This window comes from Scyliorhinus torazame, chromosome 28, assembly GCF_047496885.1.
Source record: "Scyliorhinus torazame isolate Kashiwa2021f chromosome 28, sScyTor2.1, whole genome shotgun sequence".
NCBI lineage: Eukaryota > Metazoa > Chordata > Chondrichthyes > Carcharhiniformes > Scyliorhinidae > Scyliorhinus > Scyliorhinus torazame.
In genome coordinates this window covers 30,123,858-30,137,624 of record NC_092734.1, presented here as the reverse complement: position 1 = coordinate 30,137,624, position 13,767 = coordinate 30,123,858, and the positions used below count along the sequence as shown (strand labels likewise).

Sequence of the window (13,767 nt, the reverse complement as noted above, 5' to 3'; positions counted from 1 at the left end):
GGGAAGGTGGTGGTGAGCTGCCTCCTTAAACCGTTGCAGTCCCTGTGATGTAGGTACACCCTATCAGATTTCCATAACTCCCCATCTCACCTCGGGTTCATTCCCCGAGTATTCCTGTCCTCTGAATATCAGCCATTACTACCATAAGACATTGGCGCAGAAGTCGGCCATTCGGCCCATCGAGTCTGCTCCGCCATTCTATGAGATCATGACTGATCTGATGTGATAATCCTCAACTCCACTTTCCCGCCTTATCCCAATAAACCTCGATTCCCTCACTGATTAAAAATCTGAACATACTTAACGACCCAGCCTCTACAGCTCTCTGCGGTAAAGAATTCCACAGATTCACTCCCCTCTGAGAGAAGAAATTCCTCCTCATCTCTGTCTTAAATGGGCGCCCCCCTGACTCTGAGATGCTGCCCTCTGGTCCTAGACTCTCCCACAAGGAGAAACAACCTCTCAGCATCTAACCTGTCAAACGCCCTGAGAATCCGATATGTCTCAATAAGGTCACCTCTCATTCTGCTAAACTCCAGCGAGCACAGACCCAACCTACTCAACCTCTCCTCTAAGAAAAATGCCCCCAGACCCAGAAGAAATATCTTTTGGTTGAGAATGAGACTGAAATCCTTGGTGATGTGGGTTTCCGTGTTAACCTCCTCACGGCCAGCATAGCGGTGTCGTTTACCGGCTTTTCAAAACCCAAGGCTGTCCTCGCTCAACAGCCTTTTCTTGATTCCTCCCGCCTTTCCACCCACTCAGCCTAATTTTGGTCACCCTGCACACTTGGCCCACAGTTCCCCCACATCGGGGAAAAAAAAGTTAACTGTTCCTGACTTATTTTTCTGTGAATTTTATCCTCCTGTTTAGGGCAACCGCACGAAAGAATATTACCTCCAAAGAATACTACAGAGCACCGAGTGCTATTTCTATCTCGTCGCTTTTAACTACTATCTCCACGAGCAGGTGAGAGGGTTAACGGTGCGTGACTTGTATATTGCACAGCTGGCTGCCCCCTGGGAAGCTTCTGGACTGAACGCCTCAATGGAAATCCAGATTCTGGGAGCTGCTGCTTGAGAAGTGAATGTGGGTGATGGAATTGACGGATCGTCCCTCCGAGGGGCAGGAGTCATGGAGCTCACTCCCCCAACCTACTCCGTCCCATCATTGCCTCAGTTAGTCCGGCTCTACGTTAGGAACTGAGGAAGGTAGCCCAAAGTAACTTCACGGAGGAACTTTGTGCGCACGCAAACACACAGCGTGCTCTCACACACACACACACACACACATGCAGATAGCAGAAAGAAAAAGCACAGACAGGCACTCAGACGAGCACACACAGCAAATAGAGAAATTATACACACTGATGCGCAGAACATCACGCATGCACAGATGCCCACATACATGTGCCCACAGATACCCGCTCATGCCCATGCATTGTGCACAGCTGCACACAACACACCGCCGCCTGCGAGCACACACCCACACACATACACAAAATAGAAACACATGCCCAACGCATCACACAAGCTTGCCATCCTCCCATTGATTCTGTCTACACCCCCCGCTGCCTCAGGCAGGCAGACAGCATTGTCAGAGACCCCTCGCACCCAGGCTTTGCCCTCTTCCAGACCCTTCCATCAGGCAGAAGATACAGAAGTCTGAAGATCCGCACATCCAGACATAGGAACAGCTTCTTCCCCACAGCTACTAGACTCCTCAACGACTCCCCCTCGGACTGATCTGTTCCCTGTAAGAACACTATTCACGACGCCCTATGCTGCTCTTGCTCACGTATTTGCTTTGTTTGGCCCTTCTTCTGCACTGTAACCAATCACCATTTGTTGATGTCCCATTTGTCAATGTACTCTGTCGATTATTCTTTTGTCTACTATGTACGTACTGTGTACGTTCCCTTGGCCACAGAAAAATACTTTTCACTGTACTTCGGTACATGTGACAATAAATATCAATCAATCAACGTGCCCACACACAAACACACAAACCCACAAACACACAAACACACAAACCCACAAACACACACACAAATGAGGCTACACACACACATGAACACACACAAGCCTATTCAAACACATGAGCCCATACACACACATACAAACACAAGCCCACATGTACACACACACACACAAAAAAAACACAAGCCCCACACACACACACAGGCCCCATACACACATGAGCACACACACACACACACGAGTCCGAGCACACACCCACCCACGAGCCCACACACACAAACACACAAGCCCACACACACACGGGCACACACACACACCCATACACGCATGACCCCCACACTCACACACACATGAGCACACACACACATGAGCCCACACTTGTCATAATATGCACCCATGCACATCATGAGGTAAAAGCAGGCAGTGACAGACACCCAGGTGAGCCAATCAATATACAGAACAGAACACGACCAACCACAAGACAGGACACCAGAGGGGGGCTTCCAACTATAAAACACACGAGGCATCAGCACTCTGCCACTTTCCACTGGCGATAGCTGTAGTGACAGTCAGGGTGTACAAATCATTCAACACCTTCTACACGTGGATCAGAGCTAGCCTGGTCTAGATAGTTAACGTTAGTTTACTGAGAGTAGTAGAGAGTCAACCCACAGACAGCTGTGTGTTTCGTTACTGAAGTTCAATAAATCTCATATTGAACCAACGCCCACGTTTGGTATATACTTGATCAGTTAACTGCATCGTGTGCAATCCGTGTTATCCCAGGGTGAACAACACGACAACACTCTCTCTCACACACAAAAAAAACACACAACCACATTCCCTCTCACACACACATATACACACATGAGCCCACACACTCTTACAGTCAGACACTTCAATGGGGAGTTAAGCTACTGCGGGGGAATAGGTTTTATTGAAACCAATGGTTAATTCTCATTGTCATTCCTCACGTTCTCTTATAAAATTGGAAACGAAGGAAAGTTGAGGAAATTAGGACGGCAGATTGGCAACATCTGGATTGACAGGAGAAGTGGGTTGCGTTTGAACTTTCACCCTCCTCCCCAAACCTCCACAACTGTCCAAGCCTGCCCCACCATCCTGGGTGGCGAGGCCGAGCAGGTCTTCAGAGTGGGGTGTCTGTGGGGGCGGGGGGCTGCTAGTGTGGGATTCTCTGGGGAAGGGGTGTCGCATGAAGGTGCCTGGAAATCTGCCGCACGTTCCGAGTTTAGGGAAAGATTCGGGACCAGCCAGGCCGCTTCTGGCACCTCCACAAGACTCCATTTTGATTTACCTCCAAGCCCCACCCGTCCAGGATTGACCCGGAGGCTGCTCAGATAAAAGATCCACCTGCCGGGCACAGCCGGAGAGGGAAGAAACATTATGGGGGCATTAAAGTTCATTTTCTTTGAGTAGATTTCCTCCTTAGTTACAAACACATTGGGGATGTGGTGGGGGAGGGGCGGCAGCCACTCAACTGGGGCAGCTCGCCCGGGCCAGTTGCTGCAATTCCCACTTGACAACTGGTTCAACTGGGCCGGTTGACAACGGGCTTGGGTACCTGGAGAGCTAAAGCTTTAGTGATAAACTGGTGCTAGCTGATGACATCAACCTTTCCGTTTCAGCTCAGCTTTGCAAAGGTCCAATACACATGTTTTCTGGCATTTGCAAAGATTTGAGATGGTATGCAGATGCTGTACTCTTGCACTTTGCTGACTTGTCCTAACGCCTGTGTTGTCTCCCAGTACCCCCTGGCCTTTTCGCTCAACTTCAGCAGGTGGATGTGCAGGCACCCCTGGATGTACAGACTCTTGGCTGGTATGAATGTGTCCGAGCTTACAGCCCCTTGTGACCTGGTAACAAAAGGCATCCGGGTGTTGGTAAGTATGAAGCTGGGTGAACCGTGCTTTAAGATTGTCCGTTAAATCGGTAGGTTTTATCTTGTGCACTTTATCGCCATGCAGCGTTCATACCCTGTTCCTTTGTTAATCCGCACCTCAAGCTCTGGACCTCCCTCCCTAAACCTCTGCATCTCCCTCCCTAAACCTCTGCATTTCTTACTTGGGTTTTCTTATGAGGCGAGTTTGAGTAGGTTGGGCCTGTGCTCATTGGAGTTTAGAAGAATGAGAGGCGACCTTATTGAGACATATCGGATTCTCAGGGGGTTTCGATGCTGAGAGGTTGTTTCCCCTTGTGGGAGAGTCTAGGACCAGACTCTCCCACAAGGGGAAACAACCTCTCAGCATCGAAACCTCCTGAGAATCCGATATGTCTCAATAAGGTCGCCTCGGAACGGCAGCATCTCAGAGGAAGGGAGTCACCCATTTAAGACAGAGATGAGGAGGAATTTCTTCTCTCAGAGGGGAGTGAATCTGTGGAATTCTTTACCGCAGAGAGCTGTCGAGGCTGGGTCGTTAAGTATGTTCAAGGCTGAGAGAGACAGAGTTTTAATCAGTGAGGGGATCGAGGGTTATGGGGATAAGGCGGGAAAGTGGAGTTGAAGATTAATCACATCAGGTCAATCAGGGTCTCATTGAATGGCGGAGCAGACTTGATGGGCCGAATGGCCTACTTCTGCCCCTCTGTCCTATTGTCTTATTTCTCTTTCCTCCTTTTGTGCGCTCCTCAAAGCCGACTTCGTCAAGGTTTCGGTCACCTGCTATCGCCATGTGATTTGGATTCGAGATTTATTTCATAACCTTCCCTCAAAACATGGACGTTAAAACCTCACCACTTAACCTTTGCGCTGCAGCGATTCTATGGATTCAATGCTCCACGCTGTCCAGTAACCCCATTCCCAAAGTTAGCGTGTGAGTACTCATAAAGGGTACCCAAAGGCCTCAAGGACAGTGACGCTGCGGGGAGAGGGCAGAGAGAAGAAGTTGTCTTATTGTAAGTATGATTACCAGGTGGGTAACTCCCAATTTCTGTTTACTAGGTTGCAGGTGGAGTTACTGATGTGCTCAGCACCCTGAGGGAAATGAACGTGGCCAATTTCAGATGGGTTCCGAAGATGCCGATCTATGGCATGGCACAGCCCAGTTCTGAGGTAGTGCAACTTATTCTGATGGCAGAACATTTTGTAACACGGCGGGGGGTTACGACATCGAGTTATCTTGGGTCACCCTGGCATTGAAATTCTGTTCGACCCGGAGCAGAAACTCTCTGTTTCGCTCGCGACAGATGCTGCCTGTCTTCCTGGTGTTTTCCGGCACTTCCTGTGTTTATTCCTGGCGTTACGTTAACTTGGTTTCTCGTCACGTTTCGCGCCTATGCCCCTCTTTTGTCCTCTTGTTATATTCCTTGTACTCCACTCTTTTTATCCCCTTTTATTTTGCCCTCCTCACTGTCGCTTTGCCTCGTGGGCGTGGGCCCTCCATTCTGGCCTCCCAACAAGTCAGCCATTTTTATTCTTTGGCCTAACGGACAGCAGGTTTGCCAATTGCAAAGCACAGACGATGACCCTTCAGGGAATCTAATTCAGTGATTAATAAAGCCCAGGTGCCAAAGGAAACAAGGAGGGTTTTTCTTCTTCCTTATTTTGGGAGAGAGTTATTAAGACCTGGGCCTGAATTTTCTGGATGGCGGGGGCCTTGCTTCCTGCCCCCCCCCCCCGAAGAGTTCCCGTCGAATCCGAGTCACCCGGAGACAGTTCGCATTCGAATGACCCGCTAAATGGCAGCAGGTGGGATCCCCACCCCGCCCTCACTTGGGCGGAGGTCCCGCCTCAGATATCAGCCAGACAATCCGATTGGTCAGTGGTCCTCCAGTCCCTGCAGCGACGAGAGCTGCAGGGGACGCCTGAGACAAGTCCACACTCCGGAGACCAGGGTGTGTTCAAGGGGTCGCAGGGGTGGGGAGAGTGGGGAAAGTGGGGGGCATGAAGGGACAATCAAGGCCTGGGGGGGGAGAAACCGGGGCGGAGGGTGTTGGGGGGGGGGTACCCGACTTCAGAAGGAGGCTTCTGCTGGAATTACTCCCCCTCCCTCCCAAAAAAAAATTCCCACCCAAGACCTACGTCAGTTGATGTTCAGACTTCCCTGTGCCAGGTTAATTCTCCTGCCAGGCTAAAAATTGAGGCCTGTGGGAAAACAGTGGCCATTAATTGGTCTTTTAAGGGCCTAAATTGGGGCAAGGGTGGGCTTTCGCCTGAGGCCTTTCCCGCCCCAGCGTGAAACCGCTACATGGTCAGGGCGGGCGGGAATCTGGAGGGAATCCCAAAATGAAAAAAGTTCAAAGGGCACAGCGGGCGGGCAGGGTGTGGATAAGTAAACATACCTGCCAGAGAGCCAGAACACACGCGATGGGCTGAATGGCCTCCTTTCTGCTCGGATCCTCTTCAATTGTAAGTGCTTTTGGTTCGAGCTCCCTTTCGATTCTGAGTGCAGAGTGATGGAGAGGGACAAGCGAGCAGCTCGTTTTAAATGACTGAACCGCGTTTGGCCGTGTTGGCCAGCTTCTCCCGATCGATAAACAGGCGACAATTCAGCACGGGCCTGATCTAAAGCCGATTCTCTCTGGAATGGGTAAAAGAATGCGAGTGAATCCCACATTTTGTCAATGGTTTTGTAAACCTTCTTTCAAAAAAAAAAGGTCCACACGACAATGTGGAAACTAGTAAGAGGTATCGGTGTGAGAATGGTGGGCAGATTACGAAAATATCGTCCGGGAACCCGATTCTGGCATGAACTTTGCCAACTTGGCCCTCAAACACCAAGGCCACTCGGGTCCCATTTACAGTTCTTTCGCTGTCCTTTGCTTCTTTTACATTTATGGTTCGAAATAAGGGATTGTTTTTAGTGCGATCACCTCATTGTTGGTTGGACCCTTAATCAGAGCATCTGATTTTATCGCTAAATTGGAGAGTGGAACAAATTAAGAGGAGCATGGTCCCCGAGACTCCAGGCTACCTATCAATACTACCCTCAAAAGTTAACGCTGCCACCATGTCGGATAACCCCAGTTTGACCTGCGCTGAAATTATCCGCTCTGCTTTTTTTTTTGGCGAGAATTTTTCTTTCATCGCAGTATCGTGAAGTACCGCGCGATGAGACCTGATGTAGCGTCTCGTTAAAAGCTAACGGTTCTTGACAGGCATGTGGCTCAGTCTTGACGTACCTGACCGATGAGAAGAGGAGGTACAACGCCATCCTGTGGGTGACCCTGAGAGAGGAGCTGGTGCTGGATGGGAATGGGCAGGTGTTCACCCCCCGGGAACCAAGCTGCTTGGACCAGCCCATCAGTGTACCCACCGACTCACCAGAGCAACTGGAGGTGAGTAACCATGGCAACGTTTACTGCTATTATTATCGTAAAAGTATAAAGTGTCAGCATCAAAGTTCTCCCTTCATTACTTAAACCGAGGAACAAACTATTGTCGCCTCTGTTTAAAAAGCGGAAGGATTAATTTTTTTAAAAAACAAGCAACAATTTGAGTATTGCTGACAAAAGACGCATGCTGCCGAAGTTTTTTGTCTGGAACGCATCAGGACAGATGCGCAAGATTACCAAATCTCAGGTAATACAGCAATACTCAAGTTCTGTACTTGACGATTTGAAAGGCGACAACTTGCACCTTTCACAACCTCAGGACCTCCAAACAAACACTTTACAACCAATGAATTAAGAAGATAGTCAAGTGGATCGTTTAGTCCCCTGAGCTTGTACCGCCATTTAGTGAGATCGCAATTGGCCTATGACCTAACTCCATACACTTGTTTTTTGCCCCATATTCTTTCATACCTTCAGATACCACAAATTTTTTAGACTGTGCGCCAACCCACTGCACCCCCCCCCCCCACCCCCCCACCCCCACCCCCCCACCCCCCACCCTCCAACCCTGCCAAATTTTACACTCCCCAACCAATGGAAGTACTTTTGAAGTGTGGCCACTGTTGCGATGCGGGAAAAACGGCTGCCATATCGTGCACTGCAAGATCCCACAAGCAACAGTGAGATAAGGATCAGATCATCTTTTGTATCATCGTTGGCAAGGTGATGAATATTGGTCAGAATGCTGGGGGAGGGGGAGGGAGAGCTCTTATTCGAGTTGTGCCCTCCCATCTTGCATTTCCACCTGAGAGAGGAAGACCGGACCTCTGTTTGACTTCTCAAACAAAGGTCGGCACCTCTGACATTGCGGCACTCCCTCAGCGCTGTATTGGCCCGGATTATGTGCTCAGCTCTCTGGGCTGGGTCTCAGACCCATGAAGTGTTGATCCAAAGGCGGGACCGGTATCACTGAGCCATGGCTGACACCAATCTCACTGATCTGAGCACCTTAAGCATTTGTACCATCATTAAATCATCCTACTGCCATCGAACTACAGTTCAATGTTGGGACGCGGGCAGCACGGTGGTGCAGTGGTTAGCACTGCAGCCTCACGGCGCCGAGGTCCCAGGTTCGATCCCGGCTCTGGGTCACTGTCCATGTGGAATTTGCACATTCTCCCCGTGTTTGCGTGGGTTTCGCCCCCACAAGATGTGCAGGTTTGGTGGATTGACCACGCTAAATTGCCCCTTAATTGGGAAAAAAGGAATTGGGTACTCTAAATTTATTTTTAAAAGTTTAATTTTGGAAATACATAATTGAAATATTGTCTAATTTCTTACGTATTCATAATGTTCCAAAAACAAGGCTGTGGCACAACGATGTGCTGAGGGACAAGATATGTGTTACATGACTAATCGATATCCAGCTACAGATCTCAGGGTGAAGTGTGATTAGGGGTCGCAGGATAATTGTGTTCAAGTGCCATTTCAATTCCCATTTTAAAGTTGTACATAATCTCCTTCATTCACTATAATATGTTATTTGTTGTTAAATCGTAAAACTTAAGGTCATTTGAGAAGCTGTGAAGTAGAGCTGATTGCATGTTTTAAAACACGTTGCAATGCCTCCTGGACATTCTGAACTGTAGAGAGTTTTGCCTCTTAAATATTTTTGTGAAATTACCAAGGCCTTTTTTAAGCGGGTAGGTAGGAGCATCATGGGTTTTGTGTGGGCAAACAAGACCCCGAGGGTAAGGAGGGGGTTTCTGGAGCGTAGTAGCCGAATCTGGGTGGCTATTATTGGGCAGCCAACGTAGCGATGATCCGTAAGTGGGTAATAGAGGGAGAGGGGGCGGCATGGAAGAGGTTGGAGATGGCGACCTGCAAAGGAACGCTGGTGTCGGCACCGCTGCCGCTCTCGCCGACAAAGTACACCACGAGTCCGGTGGTGGCGGCAACGCTAAAGATCTGGGGGCAGTTGAGAAGACATAGGGGTGAATGGGAGCCTCGGTGTGGTCCCCGATCCGGGAGAACCACCGGTTCGTCCCAGGGAGGATGGATGGGGGGTTTCAGAGCTGGCATCGGGCAGGGATTAGAAGAATGGGGGACCTGTTCATTGATGGGACGTTTGCGAGCCTAGGGGCGCTGGAGGAGACGTTCAGGTTACCCCCGGGAAATACGTTCAGGTATATGCAAGTGAGGGCATTTGTGAGGTGGCAGGTGAGGGAATTCCCGTCGCTCCCGGCACAGAGGATTCAAGACAGGGTGATTTCAGGTGTATGGGTCGGAGAGGGCAAGGTTTCGGTGATATATCAGGAGATGAAAGAAGAGGGGGAGGCTTTAGTAGAGGAGCTGAAGGGCAAGTGGGAGAAGGAGTTGGTGGAGGAGATTGAAGAGGGTTTGTGGGCGGATGCCCTGAGTAGGGTTAATTCCTCTTCCTCATGTGCCAGGCTCAGCCTGATACAGTTTAAGGTTATTCACAGAGCGCATATGACAGGGGCGAGGCTGAGTAGGTTCTTTGGGATGGAGGACAGATGTGGGAGGTGCTCGGGAAGCCCGGCGAATCTCGTCCACATGTTTTGGTCGTGCCCGGCACTGGATGGGTTCTGGAGGGGTTTCGCAAGGACTATGTCCAAGGTGATGAAAGTCCAGGTCAAACCAAGTTGGGGGCTGGCATTATTTGGGGTGGCGGACGAGCCGGGAGTGCAGGAGGCGAAAGAGGCCGGTATTCTGGCCTTTGCGTCCCTGGTAACCCGGCGGAGGATCTTGCTATTATGGAAGGACGCGAAGCCACCCAGTGTGGAAGCCTGGATAAATGACATGGCAGGGTTAAGCTGGAGAGGATAAAGTTTGCCTTACGAGGGTCTGTGCAGGGGTTCTACAGGCGGTGGCAACCGTTCCTAGACTATCTCACGGTGCGTTAGGAGGTCAGCAGCAGCAGCCCGGGGGGGGGGGGAGGGGAGGGGAGGGGGTATTTCTTTCGGGGGTGGGTATTTGGGCGGGTGGGGGAGGTTTTTCCCCCCCAGGGGTATTTGTAAAAAGCATATGGGAGGGTTAATATGTGCGGGAGAAACCCATTGTATAAGTTCTGTATTATGTTTGCTTGATATGTTTATGTTTTGTTTTGCTCTTTTGTCTTTTTCTTTTCTGTTACGGGGGGTGGGGGGGTTAATTGGTTGAAAATCTTTGTTGGAAAAACTTTGAATAAACATATTTTAAAAAAATATATATATTTTTGTGAAATGGAGTAACTGCCAAAGGAGATCAGTTGCACAAGAGCAAAGTACAGTGGATGCAGGAAGTTTGAAATAGAAAGTGCTAGAAATGCTCAGCAGGTGCGTCAGCACATGTGGAGAGAGGCAGATCTGCAAACCTGAGATCTGTGATAAAAAAATATATCTTTGGTAAGAGTGGCGTGGTGATTGACCCTTACTCTGCTGTGTTGCCCTTGAAGGGACAATCATCACATTGGATTGTCCCTTTAAGGGCAATGCGGTGGGCAGGGGATGAAGAGTAAAGCTGGCTCCCATTGGCCAGTTGAGGGGCCGATGTGATTGAGAAAAAGCCTGAGGCCTAGTTGGTTTGGGTTGGAGAGGTTGCCTAGCAACATCTGAGGGGAAGATAAATAAGAGGTTGCTAAGTAATATGAAACCCTTAGATATATCACAGAAGTTAATTTGATTGTATTTGTCTGGTTTTGAGAATTTGCCAACCGAGTATATTTTTACCTTAAAGAGATAAAATAGTGACAACCCAAACACCCAGCAAACGAATAACATTACTGTTGGTCAGAGCAATTCTTCTACCAAACAAAAGTATACATTAGTTGTTTATAACATGAAAGACAAATGAGGGTTATTAATGTGCAAAGTGGTTTCATTTTTCTCTGCAAGAAACTGGAGAGTGGCCTTAAAAACGAGATCCTGGCGTCGCAGAAATTGCTGGAAGTGCGCCTGGAGCAGGAGAAGCAGACAAAGATGTTCCAAAGTTGCCTCACCATGCAGGAGATTTTCAACCAACTCAAGAGTTCCCACCAGGGCCTGATTTACAGACGGGTCCCCATCCCTGACTGTGGTGTTCCAAGAGAAAAGGTAAAAGGGAGGGGGGGGGCACTGGAACCGTGATTGGGCTTCTGGGGCCTTTGTAGAGGCACCTTCATATGATGCCTTCATCTCTTCAATTCCTTAGTGGTTGCAACGATAGAGCGAGTGAATGCTGAATCTTGTGTCGACTTGCAAATCCTCCCAAACACGCCAATGGCTGGCGGTGAGAGCGCGAGAGACTCCTGTCAGATGGAGAGAAATTAGAATCTCCACCATCACTATCCATAGCTCCGGACTGTAACATGCAAATATTTATGTTGCCATAGCAACTCAAACTCTTTGGAGGTTGTAATAACTTGCACGGGACACACAGGGGCGGGTTGGATTGTTTTCCCCGTGTGACTCGAGGAGTATGAGCTCCCCCGCTAACTACAAGGCTGATAACTATGTTGGTCAGCTGGTCAGGAACTGGCCGATTCAGAGAGGTCAGGTTCCACTGGGCCCCTTGTAAATAGTATGTTTTAACCAGCGATGATAATGAAGTCTCTAAGATCCTTCTGTGAGTTGGGGGGGGGGGGGTGTCTTGCCTGAAGGACATCTAATGGTTTCTCACTAAGGGATCCACTTTGAACGAGCCTAGTCCCTGGCAGCACAGTCATGTCCGCATTGAGCCTTGGAGGTTCTCTGTGAATCACTGCTGAATGTCACCAGTAAGGCCAGGACACCGGCTATGTCGGGCATAGTGGGCAAGGGGCTACAGTGGGCTTCATGGTCTTTTCATATCGTGTGAGGAAAAAAAAGGAGAAAACAGCAAAGGGAACAGATTTTAAGCAAAAAATGAAAACCGTCCCCTCAGGATTTGGGATTGAATTCGGCCGGAGTTTCTCATTTAATGGGGAGCACGGTAGCCTTGTGGATAGCACAATTGCTTCACAGCTCCAGGGTCCCAAGTTCGATTCTGGCTTGGGTCACTGTCTGTGCGGAGTCTGCACATCCTCCCCATGTGTGCGTGGGTTTCCTCCGGGTGCTCCGGTTTCCTCCCATAGTCCAAAGATGTGCAGGTTAGGTGGATTGGCCATGATAAATTGCCCTTGGTGTCCAAAATTGCCCTTAGTGTTGGGTGGGGTTACTGGGTTGTGGGGGTAGGGTGGAGGTGTTACCTTGGGTAGGGTGCTCTTTCCAAGAGCCGGTGCAGACTCGATAGGCCGAATGGCCTCCTTCTGCACTGTAAATTCTATGATTTCAATTTTCTCGCTGACTAAAACATTTATTACTGTAACTTCATTCCCCCCTCAAGGACTTTGACAAGTTAATGGAAGCAATGAAAACGGTTTTAGCTGAAGACGCCCGCCCGGCAATCGTATTTAACTGTCACAACGGGAAAGGGAGGACAACGACAGCCATGGTGATCTCCGTCCTGATTTTCTGGCATTTCAAGGTTGGTGTGTGTCATTGAATTGGCTCTTAATCACAGTCAGCTTCATTGGGGTGTGTGATTTACTTATTTTCAGTTAGTTACTCTAACACCGGTTAGCAGAGAGTACTAGGACTTAACTGATCCAGATTTCAATGAAGCAACACACTGGTTGTGAACCCCTTAAATACCAAAGATTGTTTTGCCACAGCCGGGCCTAGCTCTCTAGGCTTTTGAATGAGGCAAACAGTCCAGTTTTTCTCCATCCCGCCCACAACAATGGAGGAACAAAGAGTCTGAACTCTGGCCTGTACCTTAAAGCAGGTTTATTTCCGAGACAGCAAAGTCACAGACTCTCCCAGTTCCTCCTAGAGTGAAGTGGCTAATTTACCTTTGCACTGATTCCCGAATCTTCCCCCAAATGGGGACAGCTCTGCTTAATTTCCAACTTAAAGCATGTTTTCCTGGGCGGCAGGGTGGCACAGTGGTTAGCACTGTTGCCTCACGGTGCCAGGGACCTGGGGTTCGATCCCGGCCCTGGGTCACTGACCGTGTGGAGCTTGCACATTCTCCCCGTGTCTGCGTGGGTGTCAGCCCCCCCACAACCCAAAAGATGCGCAGGGTAGGTGAATTGGCCACGCTAAATTTCCCCTCAATCGGAAAACAAGAATTGGGTAGTCTGAATTGTTTAAAAGAAGAAAAAAAAGCATGTATTCCATTGCAGGACAAGTTTAACATGAACCGGTGGCACCAGTATATCGCAGCACAGATCTGGAGATACGAGACTCTCCGCTCCTTGTGCGTGGATTCCAATTTGGCCCAGTAAACACCCGTCCAGTGCGGACGGAACCCATTGGCTTATCGCGAATGAAAATTGAGCTGTTCCTGTAGCGTTGCGTTCCTATAGCCTTCTCCAGTGCTGGGACAACTGCGTTCCCAGACAAAATCTGGTTTAGCACAGGGCTAAATTGCTGGCTTTTAAAGCAGACCAAGTCAGGCCAGCAGCACGGTTCAATTCCCGTACCAGCCTCCCCGAACA

At 49.3% G+C, this 13,767-nt stretch overlaps 1 protein-coding gene across 3 annotated transcripts in view; it reads left to right on the top strand.

Annotated features, from left to right (window-relative positions):
• Positions 1-13,767, top strand: part of LOC140403639 (paladin-like) — a 238,406-nt gene that overhangs the window by 115,363 nt on the left and 109,276 nt on the right. For all 3 annotated transcript variants that reach the window (XM_072491788.1, XM_072491786.1, XM_072491787.1), the window contains 6 exons: positions 874-969; positions 3,746-3,880; positions 4,939-5,049; positions 7,095-7,274; positions 11,165-11,362; positions 12,612-12,752. In XM_072491788.1, coding sequence (XP_072347889.1) covers positions 874-969; positions 3,746-3,880; positions 4,939-5,049; positions 7,095-7,274; positions 11,165-11,362; positions 12,612-12,752 — 861 coding nt within the window. The remainder of the gene's footprint in view (positions 1-873; positions 970-3,745; positions 3,881-4,938; positions 5,050-7,094; positions 7,275-11,164; positions 11,363-12,611; positions 12,753-13,767) is intronic.